Source organism: Brachyhypopomus gauderio, chromosome 2 (assembly GCF_052324685.1).
Source record: "Brachyhypopomus gauderio isolate BG-103 chromosome 2, BGAUD_0.2, whole genome shotgun sequence".
Classification (NCBI taxonomy): domain Eukaryota; kingdom Metazoa; phylum Chordata; class Actinopteri; order Gymnotiformes; family Hypopomidae; genus Brachyhypopomus; species Brachyhypopomus gauderio.
The window spans coordinates 47,271,826-47,293,834 of record NC_135212.1 but is presented as its reverse complement, the minus strand read 5'-3'; the positions used below and the strand labels follow the sequence as shown (position 1 = coordinate 47,293,834).

General features: G+C 43.0%; 3 protein-coding genes across 4 annotated transcripts; 1 reads left to right on the top strand and 2 right to left on the bottom strand.

Annotated features, from left to right (window-relative positions):
* Positions 1-24: 24 nt before the first annotated feature.
* Positions 25-3,637, bottom strand: lin7b (lin-7 homolog B (C. elegans)). Of its 2 annotated transcripts, none has more exons than XM_076997083.1 (6): positions 3,397-3,637; positions 2,703-2,821; positions 2,034-2,081; positions 1,464-1,673; positions 1,147-1,313; positions 25-883 (listed from the first exon to the last, which is right to left on the bottom strand). In XM_076997083.1, the coding sequence occupies exons 1-6, from the start codon at positions 3,470-3,472 to the stop codon at positions 862-864; spliced, it is 642 nt and encodes a 213-aa protein (XP_076853198.1). In that variant the 5' UTR covers positions 3,473-3,637; the 3' UTR covers positions 25-861. The 2 variants fall into 2 exon arrangements, with proteins under 2 accessions (XP_076853198.1, XP_076853197.1); XM_076997082.1 differs by having other exon boundaries at positions 2,010-2,081; positions 3,397-3,632.
* Positions 3,638-3,742: 105 nt separating this feature from the next.
* Positions 3,743-12,131, bottom strand: snrnp70 (small nuclear ribonucleoprotein 70 (U1)). Its single transcript, XM_076997076.1, has 10 exons — positions 11,935-12,131; positions 11,193-11,346; positions 10,966-11,028; positions 10,790-10,844; positions 10,322-10,386; positions 10,174-10,236; positions 10,008-10,089; positions 5,772-5,873; positions 5,484-5,583; positions 3,743-5,393 (listed from the first exon to the last, which is right to left on the bottom strand). The coding sequence occupies exons 2-10, from the start codon at positions 11,337-11,339 to the stop codon at positions 4,580-4,582; spliced, it is 1,491 nt and encodes a 496-aa protein (XP_076853191.1). The 5' UTR covers positions 11,340-11,346; positions 11,935-12,131; the 3' UTR covers positions 3,743-4,579.
* Positions 12,132-18,061: 5,930 nt separating this feature from the next.
* On the top strand, positions 18,062-21,373 carry rnf113a (ring finger protein 113A). Its single transcript, XM_076997080.1, has 10 exons — positions 18,062-18,232; positions 18,415-18,494; positions 18,590-18,688; positions 18,859-18,966; positions 19,361-19,470; positions 19,634-19,740; positions 19,889-19,978; positions 20,097-20,190; positions 20,478-20,584; positions 21,208-21,373. Exons 1-10 carry the CDS (start codon positions 18,130-18,132, stop codon positions 21,273-21,275), a joined length of 966 nt encoding a protein of 321 aa, XP_076853195.1. The 5' UTR covers positions 18,062-18,129; the 3' UTR covers positions 21,276-21,373.
* Positions 21,374-22,009: the final 636 nt, after the last annotated feature.

The following is a 22,009-nucleotide window of genomic DNA, read 5'->3' as shown; positions in this document are numbered from 1 at the left end:
AAATAAATAAACAGATAACACGGGTTGACTGTTGGGTTTGATTGTTGACTTTATTGTAGGAATAAATGAATAAACCAACGGGTTCGTGAATGCCACATCACAAGGACAGTCTGTAGACAGAATGACAACTATCAGTAAACATATTTACAACATTTACATAACACCTTTCTCTCATACACTCACCCAATTCACCTGCTGATACAGACAGGCAGACTGTGTTCCTTTATCAGAGGATTCATACAGTAAAGCTTTGTGTTCAACCAGTGTGAGGTCAGGAGTTCTTTTAATATGTAGAAGCTGTCTATGCCTGTTATACTGTTTTGTATAGTAACAATTTCACCCTTATTATTAGGACACAACTCCAGAGATTGCTATATGTACTTTGTCTAAAACTGCAACTCTACAAATAAATGAATTGTGAGCGGCTCTTGCTCAAGGCATCCAGTTCCTTACTAAAATCTCACAGACAAAGCAGCTTGAATCACACACAGAGAGCCCTTGGAGGTGTGGATCTGCATGCATCTGATAGCTGAACACACTGTATTCACATCAGATCGTTGCTGTAGTTGTGTCTATGTTCTCTGCTACCAAATACTGAACGATATATAGTTGGCTGTTTTCACACAAATGTAAAATAAATTAATACTCCAACTGGATACACTATGCAGTCTCTCCCTACAGATGGGAAGGGGAAAGAGTGCATTTGAGGTCTACTGTTTTGGGGAACTTTCCACTAACATACAAATAACGTATCTAAATCAGGTCTACGCCCATCTCCTGGTCAATGCTAGTCTTCTGTCTTCCCATTGGAGGATCACAAGATGGGGTGAGCAGCAGGCTAGTCAGAAGCTAAAGGGCTGGTTAACCCCGAGACTCCAAAGACCTGTAATGTTAAAAGGAAAGGAGAAACAATAAATTAAGTCTCACTCTGAAGCATTATGTTACCATATGGACACTAGAGGACACTTAATTTAGAATTTACACGGCATTTACACGGTATAATTCACAACACAAGAGAGTAGATGAACATTAGCATCCGTCACAGCAGAACAGATTCTCTTCTCCAGACTGCACGTAAACATTTGCTGACCGTTCTGTGGCGTCGTCAGCACGCTACCGCGACCGAGAAGGCAGGAACGCACTCACGAGTAGCTGGTGTGCTGCTGGCGCCTCCTGCTGGCACTGCGAAGCTTTTCAAATCTGGCCTCCATCTCCTCGAGCACTTTTGGGGTGTAGCGCACGACGAGCTTCACCGAGCCCTGTGCGGCTTTCAGGAGCTCTACGGCCTTCTCGTGATGCTCACCCTCCACACTCTGTGAGCAAGGAATTATAGGGCAGACAGAACGGAGAACAGTTGTGGCGAAATATTATTGTCTTGGTAACTGACTACATCACGTACATGTAGAGGAAGAACAGTGGACACTGAAAAACTGAACTGAAATCACCCCGGCCACACTACGTACCACGCCATTGACAGACAACAGCTGGTCACCCCTCTTCAGGCCACCCTGTCGGTCAGCCACACCCCCGGGAATCACCCTGGAGATGTAAATGGGAGAGTTCTGCTCTTTCCCTCCCATGATGTTGAAGCCCAGGCCCTCGTCCGTCTTGGGAAGCTCCACAACGCGGGGGTGGGCGTGGCCTTCGCTGGCTGCAAAGGCAGCTACGGTGGCCTAGAGTGGGTGGAACGCGAGCCAGGAACAAGAGCACCATGTGAAAGACAAAGCAGACACTGGACACAGACCATAAAAGCCTCATTAGACATAAGGAAAATAAGAACCAATAGGCCCTATATGTACAATCTATATAAGAGGACCAACTCAGGTTTTCATGGTCATAAGTATAGACTGGCTTATACGTGCATTCTAAACGTTCTATGGATGCATCATTTATTGGCATTGATTTCACATTCACAATGACATTTCACCTTTGGCTATGAAGCCTATATTTACTTCTGTAGTAAAGCTTCTATACTTTTTTATACAAAAATACTGCAGTGAAAGATTTGCCTTAGCTGTTGCCTGAGCACGAACCTCAGGTCCACCCACAATGTCCAAGGTGTCGTAGAGCTGTTCATATACCTATTAGGGGGGAGAGACAGAAAGGCAATTTGGACCCATAAAAGACAGCTGGATGGTGTAGGTTTGAGTGTGGTCAGTCATCCAGGCAGGGGCAGGGAATTAGCTAGTGTGTGTGTGTGGACCTTCTGCACTGGTTAGTAAAGTGTAATATCTGTCTTGTGCTTGTGCACAACCCTTTCAGCTGTAAACAATGATGAACTCAAAATTGCCCTAGTGCTACAAGTTGCAAGTCATAGTGAAAGGGCAATTTGAGAGATGGGAGACACGCTGTCAGAAGAGGCGGTGGCAGGTGCCTGTGGAGGTGTGGAATAAAGATAGAACACTGCAGCCATATCAGTGACTCGTTCCCTGCATTTAAAACCTCTCCCACCCACATGGGAGTCTAATGGGGAGCATCCAACATCTTAAAGAGGATAACAATAGCATAATTAAGGGCAGCCAAAAAGCAGGTTTAGAGGACAAAGTCCCAAATAACCAAGGACCTGTTGGATTGGACATCGTCTTTAAAGACAAATAGTGCTTGTTTGAGGATAAATAAAGAACTGTGAAGCAGAATTCTCTGTGGAAGGCCAGAGCATCGCAGCAGCAGGTGTGTGGGCATGGGCGGTGCGGGAAGCCCACCTCTCTGATGGCAGCACAGAACTTGCTCTGGAGGACTCTCTGCAGGGCCTGCAGCTTGGGGGGCGGCAGTTCGCCACTCCTTTGCAGACGGTCCAACAGCTCAATCACTCTACACACATCTGGGCCAAAGACCACAGAGCAGGAAGTGTGAGGCCAACACTGCCATCATACACATGGAATGGAAATATTGGAAGATGGAAATGAAGATTGTTTTTTAATGCAAAGATTGAATGCATTTTATAGGTCCACAGTCAAATGCACGTGTTTATAGGGGCAAGAAAATTACTGGAAAGGAAGAACTAATCTAGTAGGCAATCTAAATGTGGAGGCGATTAGCCAGATAAGAGCCACGTAAACCGTGTTAATTATACCAGGTACAGAATCCATGCGAACTGTTAACATTTAATATAGCTAATGTCATTAGGAACATGTATAACACGGCATGTTCACCGGGAGAACAAAGCGGTCACACGTAGGTAGGGTGAACACTGCGAATGATGTGCAGGCGGTGTCCATTCATCCTATGGCTACTTCATGCCCAGGTCACAAGTGACCACCATTCCAAACTAGTACCCGCTAAATACAACAAGTAAATAAATACCAAAGACGGGATTCCCGGTTCATATTCTTAGTATTATACTCAGTTATAACGTCCAAGGAGCTAATTAAATATTTCATTGCAGGATTAGCCTACCTCTTTCTAAACACAGTGGTTCCGTCATAGCCGCCATGTCCGCCTCCTTTCCCGTATGATAATACGATGACATCATTAAGATACTCGTTTAACACTGCGGTGAAGACCGGAGCGATGCCTGTGCCAGTACAGTAGCACGAATTCAGCTGTAGTACCAAACTGGCCGTGGTTTAGTAACGCTCGCGCAGCCGGGTGGGAAGAGCAAACGAGCGCGCGTGCCAAGTGGCGTGTCCGCGTGCGCCGAGTCTCGCCTTATTGAGTTACGCAACATTCTACGTAAGAGACAAAAAAAAATCCGGTTCGTTATTCTAACTCGAATAAAGTGCATACAAGACAAGTCATGGAGGTCAATTTAAAAAAGGGATTATTTATTAAAAGAGAAAGATGCAAAACAGAATGCCGAAAAAAAAAAAAAAAAAAAAAAACAAAAGGGAAAGTTGTCAATCTATGGCAAGTTATTGAACAGCAAATTGTCTCGTTGACAGAGGGGACGTTGCTAAATGATCCACAACGTAAGGGAATGCGAACAGAACATACAACCGAGCATTTCAGCAACCGACGAGTCAAAAATAGAGAAATAAAATATACAACAGTCTACATCTTACCCATCAAAGCACCTTACCTTGAAATGATTCTTGCAGTGGACCGGGGGGCAATGAAGTCAATCATTACATTTAGCCCATTTAAATCAGGTGTAAGTGTTGTATAAGTGTATAAAACATTTATACTGCGCGTGAGCAAACAAGCACAGCAGTGAATGTTTTTATCAATACAGCACTACAGCTGAAGGGTTGAAAAAGGAAATTCATGAGTCCATGACCCGTTTTCATACAATCTATGCCATGTTAATTTGATTCTGGAACCCCCTCCTCCCCAAAGAAAAAATAAAACAAAAACCCAAAACAAATAAAGGCTGACTGCAGTTCAGCTGCTCCTACTTCAAACCTCAAGACATTTGCTCGTTGTAGAGGCCGTGCTCTCAGACCTAGTTGTACATTAAAGATGCTCTCACTTTCCACGTGGACAGTGTCACCACAGGGACAGAAGCTCCAAGGCCTTGTGGACCAAGAGGGGACTAGCAAAACAAAAAACATACAAAAAAAAAAAAAACAAACCCAAATTCCCCACATATACTGCATGTGATGACCTTGGTATATACTCGAAGCCCATCTGGTTAATGTGACTAATATTCATCACCCTGCATGTCCATCCTGTATCCATTTTCGTTGGAGCCGTAGCCTTCCCCAGACTGCATGGAGTCTTGGTCCATCATCATCCCCATCCCGTCCTGGGAGCCTTCCTCAGATTGTGGCGGGACAGACTCCTCCCCTTCCTCTCCTCCATTACCCAATCCTTCATGATCACCCATAGGGGGCAGCAGCGGAGCGTGCCTGTCCTCCCGCCGCTCCCCGCCCCGCTCACGATCCCCCCTGTCCCGTTTGTGTTCGCGATCTCTGTCTCGGTCCCGTCTCCTCTCCCTGTCTCGGTCTCTGTCTTTATCCCTGTGGCTACGCTTCCTGTCACGGTCTCGGTCCCTCTCCCTGTCCCGGTCCCTCCCTCGCTCCTCTCCCTCCGGGCCTCCCTCTTCGCCCCGCCCAGGCTCACCCCCGCTCGGCTCTTCCTGGCCTCTCTCCCCTCCCTCTCCCATCATGCCGTCGGGCAGGCCGCCCACGCCCTCCTCGCCACCCTTCCCCCTCTCCCTGTCCCTCCTCCTGTCCCTGCTCCGGCTCCTCCTCTTGCGCTCGCGATCTCGCTCGCGGTCACGACTCCTCTCCCGGCTCTTGCCCTCGGCCTCGCCCCCCCTGTCCCGCTCCCTCTCCCTGCGACGGCCGCTGCCCGGCTCCTCGGGGACCGGTGGCACTGGCCTCTCGCGCTCCCGGGAGCGTGTTCGCCTGCGCCTCTCCCTGGATCGGGAGCGCCGGCGTTCACCGCGCTCCTTGTCCCGCTCGCGCTCACGGCTCCGCTCACGCCGTTCTCCACGGTCACGGTCGCGGTCACTGCAACACAACAGGAAGGACAGACGGTCAAGACGAGCTTTACCAGGAAGAGGGGGTGAAATCAGGCCGGAGTGGCGCACACACACTCACCTCCCAATGGGTCTGTCATCATAACGGGAGGTGTCGTCTCTGCCAGAGTGCTTGATGTTAACGTCTGCGCCACCTCTCCGGGTACCACCCAGACCCCCGCCTTGGAAAGAAATTAGAGGAACTACTTGAACAATCAAAGTCACAATCAGACATTTTTGTAATTGCTTAAATATTTACTCAACTTAAAGCTATATAAAAATCCCAGCTATATATAAAAACCAGTTAATCCCAGAAAAGGCTGGTTAAAACCAGGACAGTAACCAATATTTGCCAGATGCAGTTCCTTACCCAGCCTGCGGGGGTGCCATCCTTTCACAGTGCGACCTCTCTCCACATCCACCAGCACTCGCCGCCCATCAATCTTTTTGCCATCTGCGTGCTTGTAGGCAGCTAAAGTGGTAAAATGAAACGTAGAAGGGATGGAAGAAGAGAGGGAGAAAAAGACAGAATGGAGTGGGGGGAAAAGCGACAAAACCAGGAGACAGTGAGAAGGGGAGGAGAGGGAACACGATGCAGTATTGCTTAGGTGATGTCTTACCTGTAGATACAGTCTGATGCCCATGTTAATTCAAACAGCCATTAAAAGGCACAGGCTTACCTCAGTTAACTGACAGGAGCGAGACAGGAAGCCTCAGCCACTAGCCAGCATTGGGAGGATTTTGTTTGTTTGTTTGTATTAAGTATTTTTAATGGTAAAGCCAAAGGTTAACTACAAAGCTGGAATATATTTATGATTTTCTTATCCTCAATTCTCAGCCTACATCAGAATCTTCAAAATGAGCATCCTAGGTGGATGAGAAGTTGTGGGGTTTTGACCTTCCTGCATCTGGGACTAGACACTTCTTCTAAGAACTCACTCATTAGCCTACACAGTCCTAACAATTAAACAATATAATAATTTAATCAGAGGTTGTGTCTGCATAGCATTTAGAGCCAAACTAACATTTTTTTTTAATGAACTGCTAACCTATAATTGTATTTATAATATATATTATACACACTTTCAGTTGTGGTAAAATCTTATTTTTAAAATGGCTTGGAGAACATTACAATGTAAAGTGCATCAATTCTTGACAACACTGACCAAGACTGAAGTACTGAGAACATATTACAAAACAGTCATATATCTTGGCACAAAAACTTTAGGAGTTTAAAAAAAATAAAAGGAGCCAATAAAAAGCACATGTTCAAGTGCACACCGATTTCATAAACAATGAATCTACAATTTATTCACGTCCATGAACACAAGTTTAAAAACCTATAAGAAAATACCTTTGAATCAAACAAAGCAGGAAAAAACTACTGTATGATAGATGAATAATCAATATGTTCACTTTCTATATATACACATGTAATTAAACAGTTTTTAGCCAGGTAAAGCCTTCAGATGGGGGGCATTAATACATTCTCTCTCTCTCGCACACACACACGGTTAAAAAGGGCATTATTGGGTAAGCTACCGACAACCATCCACACCCTCACATCAAGACAAAGGCACAAAAGACCAAAAAATAAATACATTAAGTAAAGAATGGCCCCATTAAGATACTGTTTTTCTTCAACACAATCCATGTTCAACAATTCGAACTGACATTTTGTACTCGTCAACACTACATGCATCCGAGGTGCCATATTGCATATCCCTCCTCAACTTCCAGTGTAATCATTTCTCTTTCCAGAAATCCAAGAGTCAGATCTAAGCCAGTGAAGAAGTCATTGTCTCCATCGTACCACATTACCTGTAAATTCTACCTTACCATAATACCTGGCCAAGGTTGGGACCCATCGTTGACATAGCCCCTTGAAACGTAGCCTGCTGGTTCCTGTTGCTGAGTCAAATTGGAGTCTGGACTTCGATATGTTCGATATTTGGGCACAATCAGCAATGACTGGGACAAATGTGGAACGATTTAAAAATAAACGAAAACATGGGATCCTTTACTCAGCTGGACTGGATGAGGTCCACGAAGCTACTCTGGTCTGCACTGTCGAGCACAGCCATCTCGGATGAAGCAGGAAGAAAAGAAAAAAAAGAGGCCTTTCTAACCTGTTCAGAGGGCCTTACCGACAACCCTCAATTTTCCTAGCCACTCCAATCTCTCCGCTAGAGGGCCTTACCAACAACCCTCAAGTGTCTCCCTAGATTGTCCAATCTGTTTCAGTTAGAGGGCCTTACCAATAACCCTCAAGTGTCTCCCTAGATTGTCCAATCTGTTTCAGTTAGAGGGCCTTACCAACAACCCTCAACTCCAGCAAAAAAAACAAGAGGGCCTTACCAAGAACCCTCTCTACACATCACAACCAGAGGGCCTTACCACAAACCCTCAGTCCATCAGACGTCCTGTCAGTAAGCAGAGGGCCTTACCACCAACCCTCTCTACTCCTGTTTATTAAGCTGGTCTTAGCCCTGTCCTTTTCTCGTCAAACCAGGGGCCTTACCAAGAACCCCCATGCACATTTAAGGTTCATATCCAGGTGGTCTCACCAAGGCGTGTTGGAAGATCTAACAAGCATCTAACAATTTCATTTGGTTTAAACTTCTGTATAAGTTAAGGCACATTCTGGGGGAGGGTGGGGAGGGTGACAAACTTATAAGGGATACAGAGACAGTCTAGTTACTGACAGCTAAGGGGTGTTTGTTTTTTAAAAAGCACTATGGTATTCAAGTTTCAATTCAACAGTTGAAAAATGTTTTTTTCTGAAGGGGCATGAACAGCGTAGTCTTGGTGTCAGTGCTGGATCAGATATTAAATTACGAATATGTGGGTGAAAGGTGAAAATTCATTACTAGAACTGAAATGGGACCTTCACTATACTGATTTCTGCATGCTATGTTTAAAGAGCTCAACAACTATCCACCTTAGTCTGAGTGAGCTTCATTGCTTAGTGCTTCTGCTTGACACCGGATTGCCTTTGGTTAACCTATTCCATTAAAGCCATCTATAATCAGAATTAAAACAGCTATACTCTGTAAGATTTAGATACAAACTTAACATCTTTCTGCAGCTGTGTAAAGGGGTCTGAGCCAAGAAGGCTCTGAACGCAACCTTTATTTCACAATACATCACATTCAAGGATTTATGTAAAATTAACTAAAAAAAAAAAAAAAAAAAAAGCACAGTGGAGTACCACATAGGGTCTTTTTTCCTTTTCTTTTTAACTAGCCAAGCATCCAACGGAGTTGAAAGAAGGAACTTTTTCCTCTCCTCACGCTGGTTAAGACCACTATGATCTAACGCAAGCTCAAGCCTCATTCTCAAGTCTTTCAGTCCTCGATAAGATATCCGACCCTGGCCGCCACTTAACAGCTCACTGTACTTTTCACTGCAGTTTTTAACACTTCGTCTAAATTTTGCAGAGTACAGTCCTGGGCTTTCAAATCAATGTGCAGTGGCTTTGAGGGAACAGGCTGACCGTAGGCACCTGCTCCCTGCGCCTAACCCAAGGAACGTTCAGTGACCAAAAACATCGGCGTCGCCTTCCTGCCCACAGAAGAGGCAAACACAATTTGGTCGAGTGAACGCGCACCTTGTTTCTGCCTGGAAGTAGATGAGGGTGGAAAAGAATCTTACCCATCATACAAACCCATCATACCAACCATATACTGAGCTGTGGTAGTAGGGTGTAGATGTATCAAAACCATCAGCATGATCTGCAAGCCAGCTCTGGCCAATAGCCATCAGAGATAGGCGGCTGCAGTAGCAACGAGAACAACACACAATTAATACACTGCATGGACTTGCGCTGCAACACGTCACTCATCATGATCTCACCTGAGCTACGGTATTAAAGAAAATAAAAAGTCTTGACGTTAACCGCAACTCCTTTGAACAGACAGACAGGTGTACGGGGTTTGGAGTCACCTTGACACTACAGAAGGCCTGGCCTTCAGCTTACCGTCGCCGCCTCTGCCGGAAACACACACTCCTATGTGTCTCACTGCCTGAACATTAGAGATGCCATACAGTGGCAACATTCATCAGAACGTGTGTGTAGTGGACTAACAGCCATAGTCCTGCCCCAGCCCCTTCCCATATCAATGTGTAATGCACCTCGAACATTCACACCTGATGCGACACAAACACACAGGCAGGGAAGAGAATACTCCGCATAGGGGCACAGATGGGAGATCAAGACACCGACAGTCACGCACAGACACACAAACACGATGAAGGGTCGTTGACTTCTCCAAAGGCACAGCCTTTTTTTGTTTGTTTTTTTTTTTTTTACGTTTGCTGTGCACATTTCTGTGAAGAGATGGATAACATTTCTTAAACTATTAAGTGATACATCCCTAGAGTAGCTAAATGTGTAATAGAGCAAGCACACCTGTGCTGATGGGTTAGAGGAAATGGCACTAGACAAAAGCAGCAATAAAACAGACTATGTGTAGGCAAACAACCCCAAAGGACTCGTTTCAGAGGTTCTCACAAGTGGCCTTTTAAATACTTCTGAAGAATAGTGTGTACACACTGATGCTACAGCACTTAATCACACTGGAGAAACGAGCACGGTCATACTCACAGTGCATGTCTCGCTCGTGTTCATACTCAATGAAGGCGTAGCCACGTGGTTTTCCCGTCCTCTTGTTGTATACTATATAGATCTAGAGGGGGTAAAATTAATGACATGAGCATGGGCAGAGAAGAAAAGTCAGACAACGCAACAAGCACGCAGAAGCCAAGCTTACCCTTTTGATAGGACCATAAACTTCAAACTCACGACGCAGCTTGGACTCCGTTGTATCATAATTCTGTTCAAAACCAACATGTTGTAAGAGAAGCCAAAAGAAATATTTGGATATCTGAGTAACTACTGCCACACAATTCAATACTTACGATTCGAGCCACAAACAAGGTTTTGAATGCATCTCCTTGAGCATTGGGATCATTGTGAGGATCCCCTGTTAAAAAAACAAAAAAAAAAACGAAGTGAGCAAGATCATAACGCTGGAATGTGTACTTGTTAAGTGTTTACAAGGGCAGTCATGGGCTGGCGGTTAGGGAATTGGTCTTGTGACCGGAGGGTCGTGGGTTCGATTCCCAGACAGGCCTTGACTGAGGTGCGCTTGAGCAAGGCACCTAACCCCAACTGCTCCCCGGGCTAGGGCTGCTCACCGCACTGGGCATGTGTGATCCACAGCCCCCTAGTAATCACTAGTGTGTGTGTGTGTGTGTGTGTGTGTTCTGACTGCACAGATGGGTTAGAAGCGGAGGACAAATTTCGATTGGGGTGTAAAAAAAAAATCACAATTGACAAAATATGGCACATTTCATTTCAAACACCTAAATCCCATGTTAACTTACACAACTTCAGCTCCTCCTCTACCACGATCTGCCTCCTCTCCATCTTTTCACGCCTCTGTGATTTATAGAACAATGCACAACTCCATCAAAGAGAGCATTTACCTTTCCATAACAGTCTTCATATCATTAACATAAATACAAATAAAATCCACAAAACTCTTTCAAAAATGTCTCACCTTTCGCTCCAACCTCTCCTCTCGTGTTTCGGCTCTGGTAGGTGGCGGGGCATCTCTAGGGTCCTAATAATATTTATATATATGAATATTATTTGTGCGTGTATCATGAGTTTCTCCAAAATGTGTAAAGAGAAGTCCTAACAAGATCATGTTCGCCATTGAAGAGCTCGCCAACATAATCATTCAACAGTTGCACATACACAAGGCTTCGCAGTTCGTTAGACTACCTCGAAGTGCTTGATGAAGGGAGCGATGCCCGAGTACGGCTGATTGTGGTGCTTCTCGTGGGGAAGTTTCTCGAGCTGCGGCAGGAACGGTATCGGGTCCCGCGGAGCGAACAACGCCAGCAGGTTCGGAGGCAAAAACTGCGTCATTGTTCACCTAAAATCGCACGGCGTTTTAGTGGCCTGATGTCACGATTTCACAAGACCAACGACCACTTCACATCCAGATCATCATGCTTGGAATTAGAAACAAACGATCTGCAGTTATATCGACAGAAACGAGGAATTAATCACGAAATGTTACTAAACATGGGCCCAAAATAGGACCAGCAATAAAGAATGCGAAACACGGGGCACATAAACGGCACATCCAGGCCGTTTTCAGTATATATAGACAACTGGGGAACAGGGGGATGTGGAAATGAAGACGTTACAGCGCCCGCTAGCGGCGTGGACCGTGTGGCCGCGCACCGCCACCGCGCTTCAGCCAGGCTAGCTGCTTAAGACAGCCATCGACCACTTAGCAGTCGTCGAAATAAGATCAACCTCCTAGTTATTACACGTTGGTTTCGTATGATTTTATATAACGAGTACACAACGAGTGTAAAAGTGAAACCCATCCCCGAATATCAGGGTTCGTGTTAGGCAGGTTCGCTGGTCGGTAGCGAACAGCTAGCTGGGGAGCTAACGGCTAGGTTCGCTAGCTGGCGACATTTCCATACGCTGCCTCGTGTGAAGACGTTACCTCAGTTCCGCATTCAGTCCCGCATAAAACGTCCGGTCGTAACTTAAAAACAAAGGTCCGGCACCAAGATATTCCTGCAACGTTGTATTATATCGGCGGCGACGCTAATATGTGCGAATTTCGTTAAAGACCATCCGGCGGTGATTCTCTTGTTCGTCGTGCAGTGGTTCTTAAAATGGCGCGGGGCCGTAATTTGGAACGTTGTTAGGGCGGTTTACGACGGTTTTCAGTAGTCAGCTACAGTTTACGTTAGGGGTGTGACTACCTTGACGACGTCAGAATATCGATCGTCTATTCAGCGTTGTAAAATTGTAGCTATCTTGGTCATTTGTACTTAAAAAAAGACGCGAATTGGTTATACGAATGTATATTCCCCCATAACTATTACGTTAATTTGTAAAATAAATATAAGTCTTGGATTAAGTCCAAACAATCTTTTAAATATTCAGTTTATTGTTATGTTTTAGTACCAACTAATAAACTGAAATGATTTAATCATATTCATCAATGTCCTTAACACAAAGAAAGCTATGCTATGTATGATTTAAGACTATAAAATAAAAAACAGGTAGTCTATGATCTATCATGCTATGTAACATACAGATTTTTATACAGTATGAATAAAACCTACATGATATAAATTTAAATCCATAGTTCACACAATGAAAACGCACTGATTTATTTAGTAAAGCATGAAGAACAAAGAAAAAGAATCTTTTCTATATTACATAGGGCAATATTATAGCTAACACTTAGACATGTACATATATCTGTGAAACACAAAAGCTGTTTTTGGAGAGGGTTTCCAGGTAATTTTACTTCTTGGTCGTTTTTACACTTTGGTTAAATCTTTAGATTTGCAAACATCCAGTTTTAATGTCTTATTATGGTATGTAAAATGTATCTAAAACTATGAAACTGAAATTTGAACAACATGAATTCAGTAAATACACAGAACATGCTGATTTGTAAAGCATGTACAGTATAGGTTTAGAAGATGAATGGCTTAAACCTTTACAAAAGGCATATAAAATCTACCTGCCATTATTACAAGCTACCAAGCAAATATTATTAAGTCCTCTATGGAAAAAGGTAGGACAAGAGATGCAGGAGATATACGTCAATAGTCTATTGATGTGTGGTAGATCTCAAAGCAAGGCACTGCACACAGTGGTTTCTGACATTCCGCACACATATAGCTTGTTTCCACCAATTGGGATGCTCTAGTACTTGTGTTCTGACACACAAAGCACCAGGAGTTGATGATGCTATCCTGCGCCACAGGCCATGGAAAATGCCGACCGGTCAGCCGCATAGGGGTGTCGACTGCTGAACCAAAGGTCCTGGCTTCTCCCGTCTCAAGATGATTCATTTTGAGAAGCTGATTGATCAAGTTCAGTTGGAAATCATGGAAAGAGGTTGTACTCTTTGAAAGGCTCTGATAGATAATAAAGGCATTCTGCACTGTGGTGGCCATTAAGTGAAGAAGAATTTTGTGATACCATCTAAGTGGAGTTTCACCAAAGTCAGCATAGTCGGTGTGCACAACTCGATGCTTGGATGACCCCATGGCCCGATTGTAGTCAGTCTCACACTCTGGTTCCTCTTCTCCCTCACAGTTTATGGCCATGTTCGTGCTGTGAACAGAGGATAGAAGTGGCAAGTCTTCCACATTACGCCTTTTCACTGCCAACAGCAAGTCTGTGTGGAGAAACTCTGTCTCCAGGTTCTCGGTGAAGCTTGGCATCCATGCCAGACGCACGGGGCCACAGGCATTAGTGCCCAATTTGTGGAGGTAGCGAAACAGGCCAGGACTGTTGTGTCGATCATCTGTGTAGAGCACGTGGCCCTTCCCAAGGTAAGGCCTTACCAACTCCAGGGTAATGGACACAGAAAACATGTTGCCTTCAGCCATGCCAGAGTCTGAAGAGCCATAACCAGTACAAATCTCAAAGTTGAGCACATAGTCAGTTTTAACATCAGAGAGAGCCATCAGCTGGATGCCAGCACTGGACTGCTCTGATGGCTGGCAAGAAAGAGCAGCATCGTGCAACGAGAAAGACGTTTGAATACGCAGCTCTTCCGACGGATGGTAAAGCTCACCAAAGCGGCTCTTGAGATGAGCGATTACCGTGTGGTTGTGAGTATTCAGAACTGACCCTTGGCCTCCACTCATACTGGAGAGGTGCATTGCCCTGAGAAGCAACAGAAACCGCGTTTGAGTAAAAACCTTGGCAAAAATGGGAGTCTCAGATAGGGGGTCTGTTGTCCAGTACTCCTCCACTTTGTCCTTCCTTACGAGTCCCATTAGGAGCAAGCAGGCCAATAGGCTGTACATCTCGGGCACAGTGACGTTCGTCCAACACGAACTCTCAGTGTCATTGCCATGTTCCGTCTCACCGCTGTCTGTTGCAAATATGTTAGTCCTCTCCACAATGTGACTTATCAGTTCAGAGTCAAGGAAAAGTCTGAAACAATCGGACTCGGTCAGGTCCGTGGACGTTATAAACCCTTTAGCCGGGCCGATCACGTAGCGGTCGAATGCAAAGCGGCTCGGAGTGAAGGGTCCAGGTGTCCAGGTGCCAACGAACACACGACGTTTCTTTTGTGGCGGCTCCTCGTTCTCTGTTCCTCCTTCGATGCTTTCAGTGTCAGAGCCTAGGGATTCACTCTCGCTCGTAACATTAGTTTCTGAATCAGTTAGCTCAAATTCAAGTTCAAAGAAACCATTGTTCAGTTTTAGGTCTGTTGGAGAGTTCGACATAGTGTTTATCGTCAACTCATTTCAATAGTACGTCCAAATTCCTATAAAAAGAAAAAAAATGTTAGATTAAATTATATGCAAGATTAATTTGGTCTTAATCAAAATAAATACATAACCATCATTCATAATGATAATACTTTTGCAATTTTTCCTCTGTTGTACTCTATTTGAATTTTGTTGGTTAAGGCTGACTACTGCAAAGGTAAGAATATATGAAATCAAATATTTTTTATTCTGATTGCATGTCAAATTAATACCAAACACAGAAACACCAACAGGACCATAGACAGGGCATGCATGGATATGTAGAGAGTAAGGAAAATCTGGGACATACAATCTATGAGGGGTAGACTATAAACAGGGTGTATTAAAAAAAAGCAAACGGTCAAAACATAGAAGCAAAAGGGTAGTTCAGGAAAAAGGCACCACAGTGTAGTTAATTATGTGACCACTCCATGACCAGAGGCAGGTGCCAGAGAGCACTGTGGAATGAAACGTGGGTCCATGCCATTACAGTTAGAGATACAGCATGCCTTGACTCCCCCAACTGGAGCTTTTTTCACCCCCTGGACACAGTAAGTATACAAACTTTGTTTGTTTGTTGTTTAGTTTTCCCTTTATTGGTTAAAGCAGTGTTTGTCAACTGAGAGGGTGAGTTCACCCACACAGTACATGCTGGTGCTCTGTCTCATCTCCAGTCAGCTTCTTCAAACACGTACCACTGAAAATGGCTTTTTATGGAAAACGAGAAAATTTCTCAGTTAAGTTCTATTTATTTTTGGCCGTATTTTAATTTGAATCTTCGTTATTTTATTAGATGGTCAGTCACTTTCTAAAGAATATGGATATTGTATAATTTGACTGAGAACGTTGCAATTACGTTGTAGTTATTTATTTTTTACTTACTTTAATTGCAATACAAATAACAATGTAATAAAGCTGTGACTAAAAATTATTCGGAAGACGGTGCTGTAATGTTTCAAAAAGAAGCTACATAATAATCCTGACACACCAAGTAAATTCTATTTGCTTTGAAAGAGATTTGACCATTTAATCCTAACACGTATGAGACACGAAACACTTGATGAAATCTGACCCATGATGATTTCACATTCTTTGCCCTTCAACATTTTCATCCAGAACATTTTCTGGGGGGAGCTAGTAAAACAGGAGTTTGTTTTCACGAATGCCGGACTTGCACCATTCATGCACTTGTGTTGATATTGTTTAACAGATACTCTTATCCAGAGAAACTACCAAAAAGTATGCTCTCCTAAGAGCGTGAATCCATGCCTTACCTTGTGAACAGGTGAGCTACAGGTGCAGCCTGCATAAGCTTCCCTTCGGGTAGTAATCATGTGGTGATAGAGCTCACTTTGGTTCCTGTAGTGCCTAGTCCTTATAGACTGACTATTCCTGTGCTGGGTATTCAATATTTTTGACTGCTTGATTCTGTGTACCTGTAGGTGCAATAGAGCAGAAATGTGGGTCATCTGGTGATCTACAAGGGCAAGTATTAGGTTTAAAATAAAAAAAGAATTAAGTGAAAAAAAAAAATCGGAAAAAAAATATCTCCAAGTATCTTACCTATGTACACTGCAGTTACTTATCAGGAATCCTCTTCAGTTGTAGAGAGATTTAAAATTGTAGTTAAGTACACTAGTTGTCCAGATATACAGGATGTTTTGGAAAGAAGTCCTTCATCTTCTGTTTAAGCAAAATATTTTGCGAAATATCAGACATTTAAAAGGACTTTGCACAGCTGATAAAGAACCTGTCTGAAACATCATGTTTCTCCAGGAATTTCTAGAAAATCTCTATTTTACTACAGTAAACTGATTACAGACAATTATCGAGACATAACTCATCGAGATACCGATTGCCTTGCTGATGTTTTCCCCTCACTTCCTTTTCCTGATCTCTTTTCGCATTACCAAATGTATGCAATGTTGCATTTACAGCATTTCTAAGAAAATAAACTACCTAGCTAGCATTTATATACGTGCAACAAAACACTTGCCTTTCTCAGTGTAACAACACAACGTGGATGTTGACTGAACCTTACTTTTTTGGGTACTTCATCTAGCACATCAAATCACCTGTGCTAACTAGAAACCTTAGATATGTAAACAGCTAGACAGTCAATAAGAAAACTACGCGCGCTTTCCCCAAATATCAACCCAGTCCTGTATGCTCATGGTGTCCGCCATAGCGGAATGTTAAAGAAGAATGATTGGAAAGTTTAACATTTAGATTTGACTTTTCTGTGATCCAAGTGAAAATCAAGATCCAAACCGCTCTACCAAATTAAAGTACGGGGGGTTTGCTATTTTAATAACGCTACATTTTAGATTATTTACCTTCGACAAATTCTGAACGAATCGTCTCCTTCCCAGACGTAACCCACACATCAGAGAAGGAAGGGGAGGACTGAAGGGCGGGACTATCAGTTAGCTTAGCAAGCTAGCTAAGTAGCACCTTGTCTTGGTCATTTAGCCAGCTAGAATTTATCACAGCAAGTTAGTCAGAACCAAAGGTTCAATAAGTAATGCAATTTAAGTTATTTGGAACCAAAAAAAACAAGCAAAACTAATGCAAGACATGTTGGGTGCTTCTGTTCTAGGTATTGCTAAAGCTAACATTGCATAAGCACTAAGTTAGCTATGCTAAATGCCCCTTTTATTTTAAACCAAACTAGCGAAATATTAAACACATTAAACTAAACGCATTCCTTTATTACTTATAAATAATAAACACATAACAGAAACATAACTTTCTACTGGTGGATAATAAACATTGGACATTCACAGGATATAAAGGCTAATTGAAGCTAGCTAGTTTAGGTAGCTTAGCAAAGCTGGCTATATCAGCTAAGCTTGCTGGGTTCCTAGAATCATTTGTATGTTTTTTAGCTTACCAATTATGGTAAAATCTGTGTACTTATTTTTGTGTTTTGTATTGTGTACATTTGCAGTATAAAATTAATTGGATGCAAAGTAAAAATCCAAACAGTCCTGATTAGTCTTTAATATTAATTAACCGTAATAGTTTTATGAACTTAAAATATTGCCAATTATACCTATCGTCTAAAGAAATAGAAATAGCTAGAAAAATATTACTGCACGTCATTTAAGACCGTTAGTTCTTTCACACAGCCAAGTTAACAAACTAACGTTATTTGGAACCAAAGTGTCCGACTTTACAACATTAACAACGTGTGGCTATCAACTATCAGTTATTTTATCTGATATGCTTGTTAGTTTAATCACATCTACGTAGCGCGCAGATTAATTTATCTTAAACCACTGAAGTGTGCGCGTAAACAGACGAGTTCGCTACCACCCCGATACGTTAGGGGGCGCCAAATCACACGTCTTACGGTGTTCGGTCCCTGTGCAAGACATTTAAGGTTGTTTTCGACCGCGTTAAACATGGCGGAGTCCGAAGAACCCAAAGCAACCTGCACGTTTCTTTTTAAAAAATCAAACAAGAAGTTCTCTGCTCGGAAGAGGAAAGCCAGTGACAGCGACAAAGGTAAACCGTACGATGTGGGGTTTTAGTGTCATGTGAATATCAAGCGCCTAAGTTACAAACAAACGATTAATTTTCGCCAAAGTGGCGAGCCAGCCGGGCTAGAGAAGTTATCTTCACTTTAGAAGTAAACGATAAATAAGCCACACGTATTTAACACGAGTATCCACTGTGGACTCTTCTAGATAAGAGCAGCGACGAGGAGAAAAATGTTGTGGTAAGAAGAGAGAAGAAGCACAGTGTCGCCAACCCCATGATACAAAGGGTCAGTGTGGTTTGGGGTTGCAGATTGAAAGCATTAACTTGGCGAAATCGCTTTAACGAATTGATTTCAACCCGAGTTTATTTACACGACGACAGACGAAGAAGGTGGAGAGGGAGACGGTTTCATCGAGCGAGAGCGATGAAGACAAGGAGACCAAAAATGTCACGGTGGCGTACAAGTCCACCCGCTCAGCGGTGAGAAACCAGCCCTCAGTCTTCGCTTCAGCTCCATATAGCAAGAATTTGAATACTTTCTGTGAAATAACTGCGTAGTATCGGTTTAATTTTCTCCTTATACTGGCATGGATAGAGATTCCTAAATTCCACATGTACATTGGTGGTGAACTGACTTCTATCTGAACCAGAAACCAGAGGGGCCCGATGACATGGGGGCCACTGCTGTGTATGCATTGGACACAGAGAGAGACAAAGATGCCCAAGCCATCTTTGAGCGAAGCCAGAAAATTCAGGAGGTGAGTGAAAGTTGTTTTTCCAAATGAACTTCAAATTCTCACCATTTATGATGCAACCTTGTGTGAGGGTAGTTGAGATGCACTTATTGTTGATGTTTAGGGGTGCATTATACAGACAGAATATTATATTGCTATGTACTGCAATTGCAGTATTCCTAAAACACATTTGTGAACCATTACTGTCATGTAGTTCAAGAGTGGCTTGCATTATTTTGACAGAACTTAGTTATATGGGATATGTATATAAACTTTTAAAGTTGTTGAAGGGTTTATATCCTGTATTTGCAAACAAAATGTGCTGTGGTGTAACTGTTCAACTGCTGCTATTCACAATTAAATCTTGGAAATAAAACATTCTTCCTTGCACCTCTTTTTTTGTGTCCTTGATGTCCAGGAGCTGTCGGGTAAGGAGGATGATAAGATCTACCGCGGCATTAACAACTATCAAAAATTCATCAAGCCTAAGGATTCAACTATGGGCAATGCGTCATCTGGCATGGTCAGGTGGGTGGACATAGCAGCAGTAGGAGATGCAATAGGTGAATGATGATGATAGCTTTAAGTTTACAGTGTGATTTACACAATAAAAAATACAGATATACAAACAAAAAAGAAAACAATTGCCTTCCCCATGTCTCTAATAATTTCGTCCTGTTGGATTTGGTAGAAAAGGACCAATCAGGGCCCCTGAACATCTGAGGGCTACAGTGCGGTGGGACTACCAGCCTGACATATGCAAAGACTACAAAGAGACTGGCTTCTGTGGATTTGGAGGTGTGTTAGCATAGGCTTGAAAAAACAAAGGTTCTTTTTTGGTTTTTGTTGATGTTTTATGTTCGTAGTGGTAGTGCTAGTGTGTTGCTTGTTTTTGTGTTTGTTTTGCTTTATTTTTTGACGTAAGGATAATTTCTTTCCACTGCAGATAGCTGCAAGTTCTTGCATGACCGTTCAGACTACAAACATGGATGGCAGATTGAGAGGGAGCTGGAGGAGGGAAGATATGGTGCCAATGGTGAGCGACTGTGAGAACTGAAGAGATCTGAAATGCTATCTGATGTGATTTTGCTAGCTCTGCTGCATGTTTGACAAAGTGAGTTGCGTGGATTTCAAAATCTGTCTATATTGTACAGATGAAGAAAACTACGAGGTCAGCAGTGATGACGAAGACATGCCTTTCAAATGCTTCATCTGCAGGGAGACTTTCAAGAACCCTATTATTACAAAGTGAGTCCTAGCTAGGGGCTTCGAAATGAGGCTATAGTGCACGACTGGCCTCCACTGCTCTAATCCTAACATGAACCACCTCTACTTGATTAAAAAAACAACACTGCTCTTTTTGTTTCTTCGTTTGTTTGAACCACTCACCCAGCTATAGGTATTTCCATAAATATTGGTTGTCTATTACCTGATCTGTTGGTCCTATTTATATAATTTAATGTTCAAGTTACTCCACTTGTAAATGAAATACCAAAATGCATGAAATATTAGCACTGTGCTCTGTTTACCTCCAGGTGCAGACATTATTTCTGTGAAGCTTGTGCCCTCCAGCACTATCGCAAGTCCAAGCGCTGCTATGTGTGCAACCAGCAGACCAATGGCGTCTTTAACCCAGCCAAAGGTAAACAACTGCTCTCTCCACCCAGGTACCATGACACACTGAAGGCAGTGTCTCAGGCTTTCTAAGGCAAGCATAGCAGCCTATGGGAAAATGTAATGTTCCTATACCAATGCTGCTCTAACATGGTGTGGCATGGGTAGAAAAACAAGGTGAGAATTGTACATTTGGTAAACAAGTATATGCCTATGTAAATTTTAAAGCACATAAGATTATAAATAGCACATTTAAGAAAAAAAAAAGCTTTAGTCAGTTAACAGGGTTGGCCCAACACCCTGCAGTTTGATCCACACTCGCAAACACTAAATGGTATTCCACATTGCACAACAATTTCTGAAAGACAGTCGATAGACGTGTATTTTAAGTTTGGACTCGAAAATAGTCAGCAGTTAAACTTGCAGTCTGATATCAGCTGGTAGACTGATCCAGTTTGTGTAGCAGCATCAAAGGCACTGCTGCCCTTTAGCTGCTTCTGAGTTGTGAGTTATTAGGAAGTGGACCTTTAAAAGATCACGCAGGAGCGTATAGGCACCATGTGTGTATAATGTATGTAGTGTGGGTGCATTGAATGCTTTACAGCACAGGATCTGATGTCATGGTTGGATCTTTCTTTTTCCTGTCTCAAGAGCTGATGGCAAAGATTCAGAAACACCAGGAGTCCACAGACCACCCGCCCCTAGATGAAGAGGACTAGTGTAGACATCCTCCCTTTTCTCATCTTTTGTCTGATCATTTTCCACGGCTGTAAATTGTATTCCAAGGCATCTAAAATAAATTTTTTTTTTAAAGCAATCTGTATTGAGCATATTTATTACCACCACAAAACATGGTCAAACATGGTATCATGTGCACAAAACTACCACCGAAATACCCAACAATTAGCCTTGTAGTGACTGCATCACCCCTGATAAAGCTCACATACTAAGAGCAGCAGTGGCCCCTGTGATATTGGGTCTCTTTTACATTCCAGAGTAATACTAATTAGACTTTAATCAAATAATTTGCATTCAGAAATATTTTGATCTATGAAACGATCAACAGAATGTGGTGAGTGCTGAATCCAAGGTTAAACCAGACCCAAACCCTTTCATCACTGATTATGTATTCAGTATGCATATACATTGATCTTACTAATATTTTGTGTAGTTACCTCTCTAACACCACTAAAGCTCTGACCTGTCGAGGCATACACTCCCCCAGACCTCTGAAGGCCTCCTGTGGTAGTACTGGCTCCTTTTGAGTCCTGTGAGGTGTGGATTTGACACCATTTCCCAGCACACGTCACATACACTTAATTAGACTGAAATCTGGAGGCCACGTCAACACCAGCATGTTCCTCAAACCATTTTCTGAGCTATTCCTAAACATAAGGAAGGGGCCTGTTATCCTGCTGAGAGCCTGCTGTGTGAGTAAATGAGCTGCGTTGCA

Bases quoted from the DNA above. Each gene is read 5' to 3' on its own strand.
- lin7b (XM_076997082.1), bottom strand. From the start codon at position 3,472: ATGATGTCATCGTATTATCATACGGGAAAGGAGGCGGACATGGCGGCT. The intron at 2,082-2,702 runs GTGGGCTTCCCG...CCCCCCTAATAG, and splicing joins TCTGTGCTGCCATCAGAGAG to GTATATGAACAGCTCTACGA. The intron at 1,314-1,463 runs GTACGTAGTGTG...CCTTGCTCACAG, and splicing joins TGTTGTCTGTCAATGGCGTG to AGTGTGGAGGGTGAGCATCA.
- snrnp70 (XM_076997076.1), bottom strand. From the start codon at position 11,339: ATGACGCAGTTTTTGCCTCCGAACCTGCTGGCGTTGTTCGCTCCGCGG. The intron at 10,845-10,965 runs GTGAGACATTTT...TATAAATCACAG, and splicing joins AGGAGAGGTTGGAGCGAAAG to AGGCGTGAAAAGATGGAGAG. The intron at 5,874-10,007 runs GTGAGTATGACC...TTACCACTTTAG, and splicing joins ACACGAGCGAGACATGCACT to CTGCCTACAAGCACGCAGAT.
- rnf113a (XM_076997080.1), top strand. From the start codon at position 18,130: ATGGCGGAGTCCGAAGAACCCAAAGCAACCTGCACGTTTCTTTTTAAA. The intron at 18,495-18,589 runs GTCAGTGTGGTT...ACACGACGACAG, and splicing joins CCAACCCCATGATACAAAGG to ACGAAGAAGGTGGAGAGGGA. The intron at 20,191-20,477 runs GTGAGTCCTAGC...GTTTACCTCCAG, and splicing joins AAGAACCCTATTATTACAAA to GTGCAGACATTATTTCTGTG.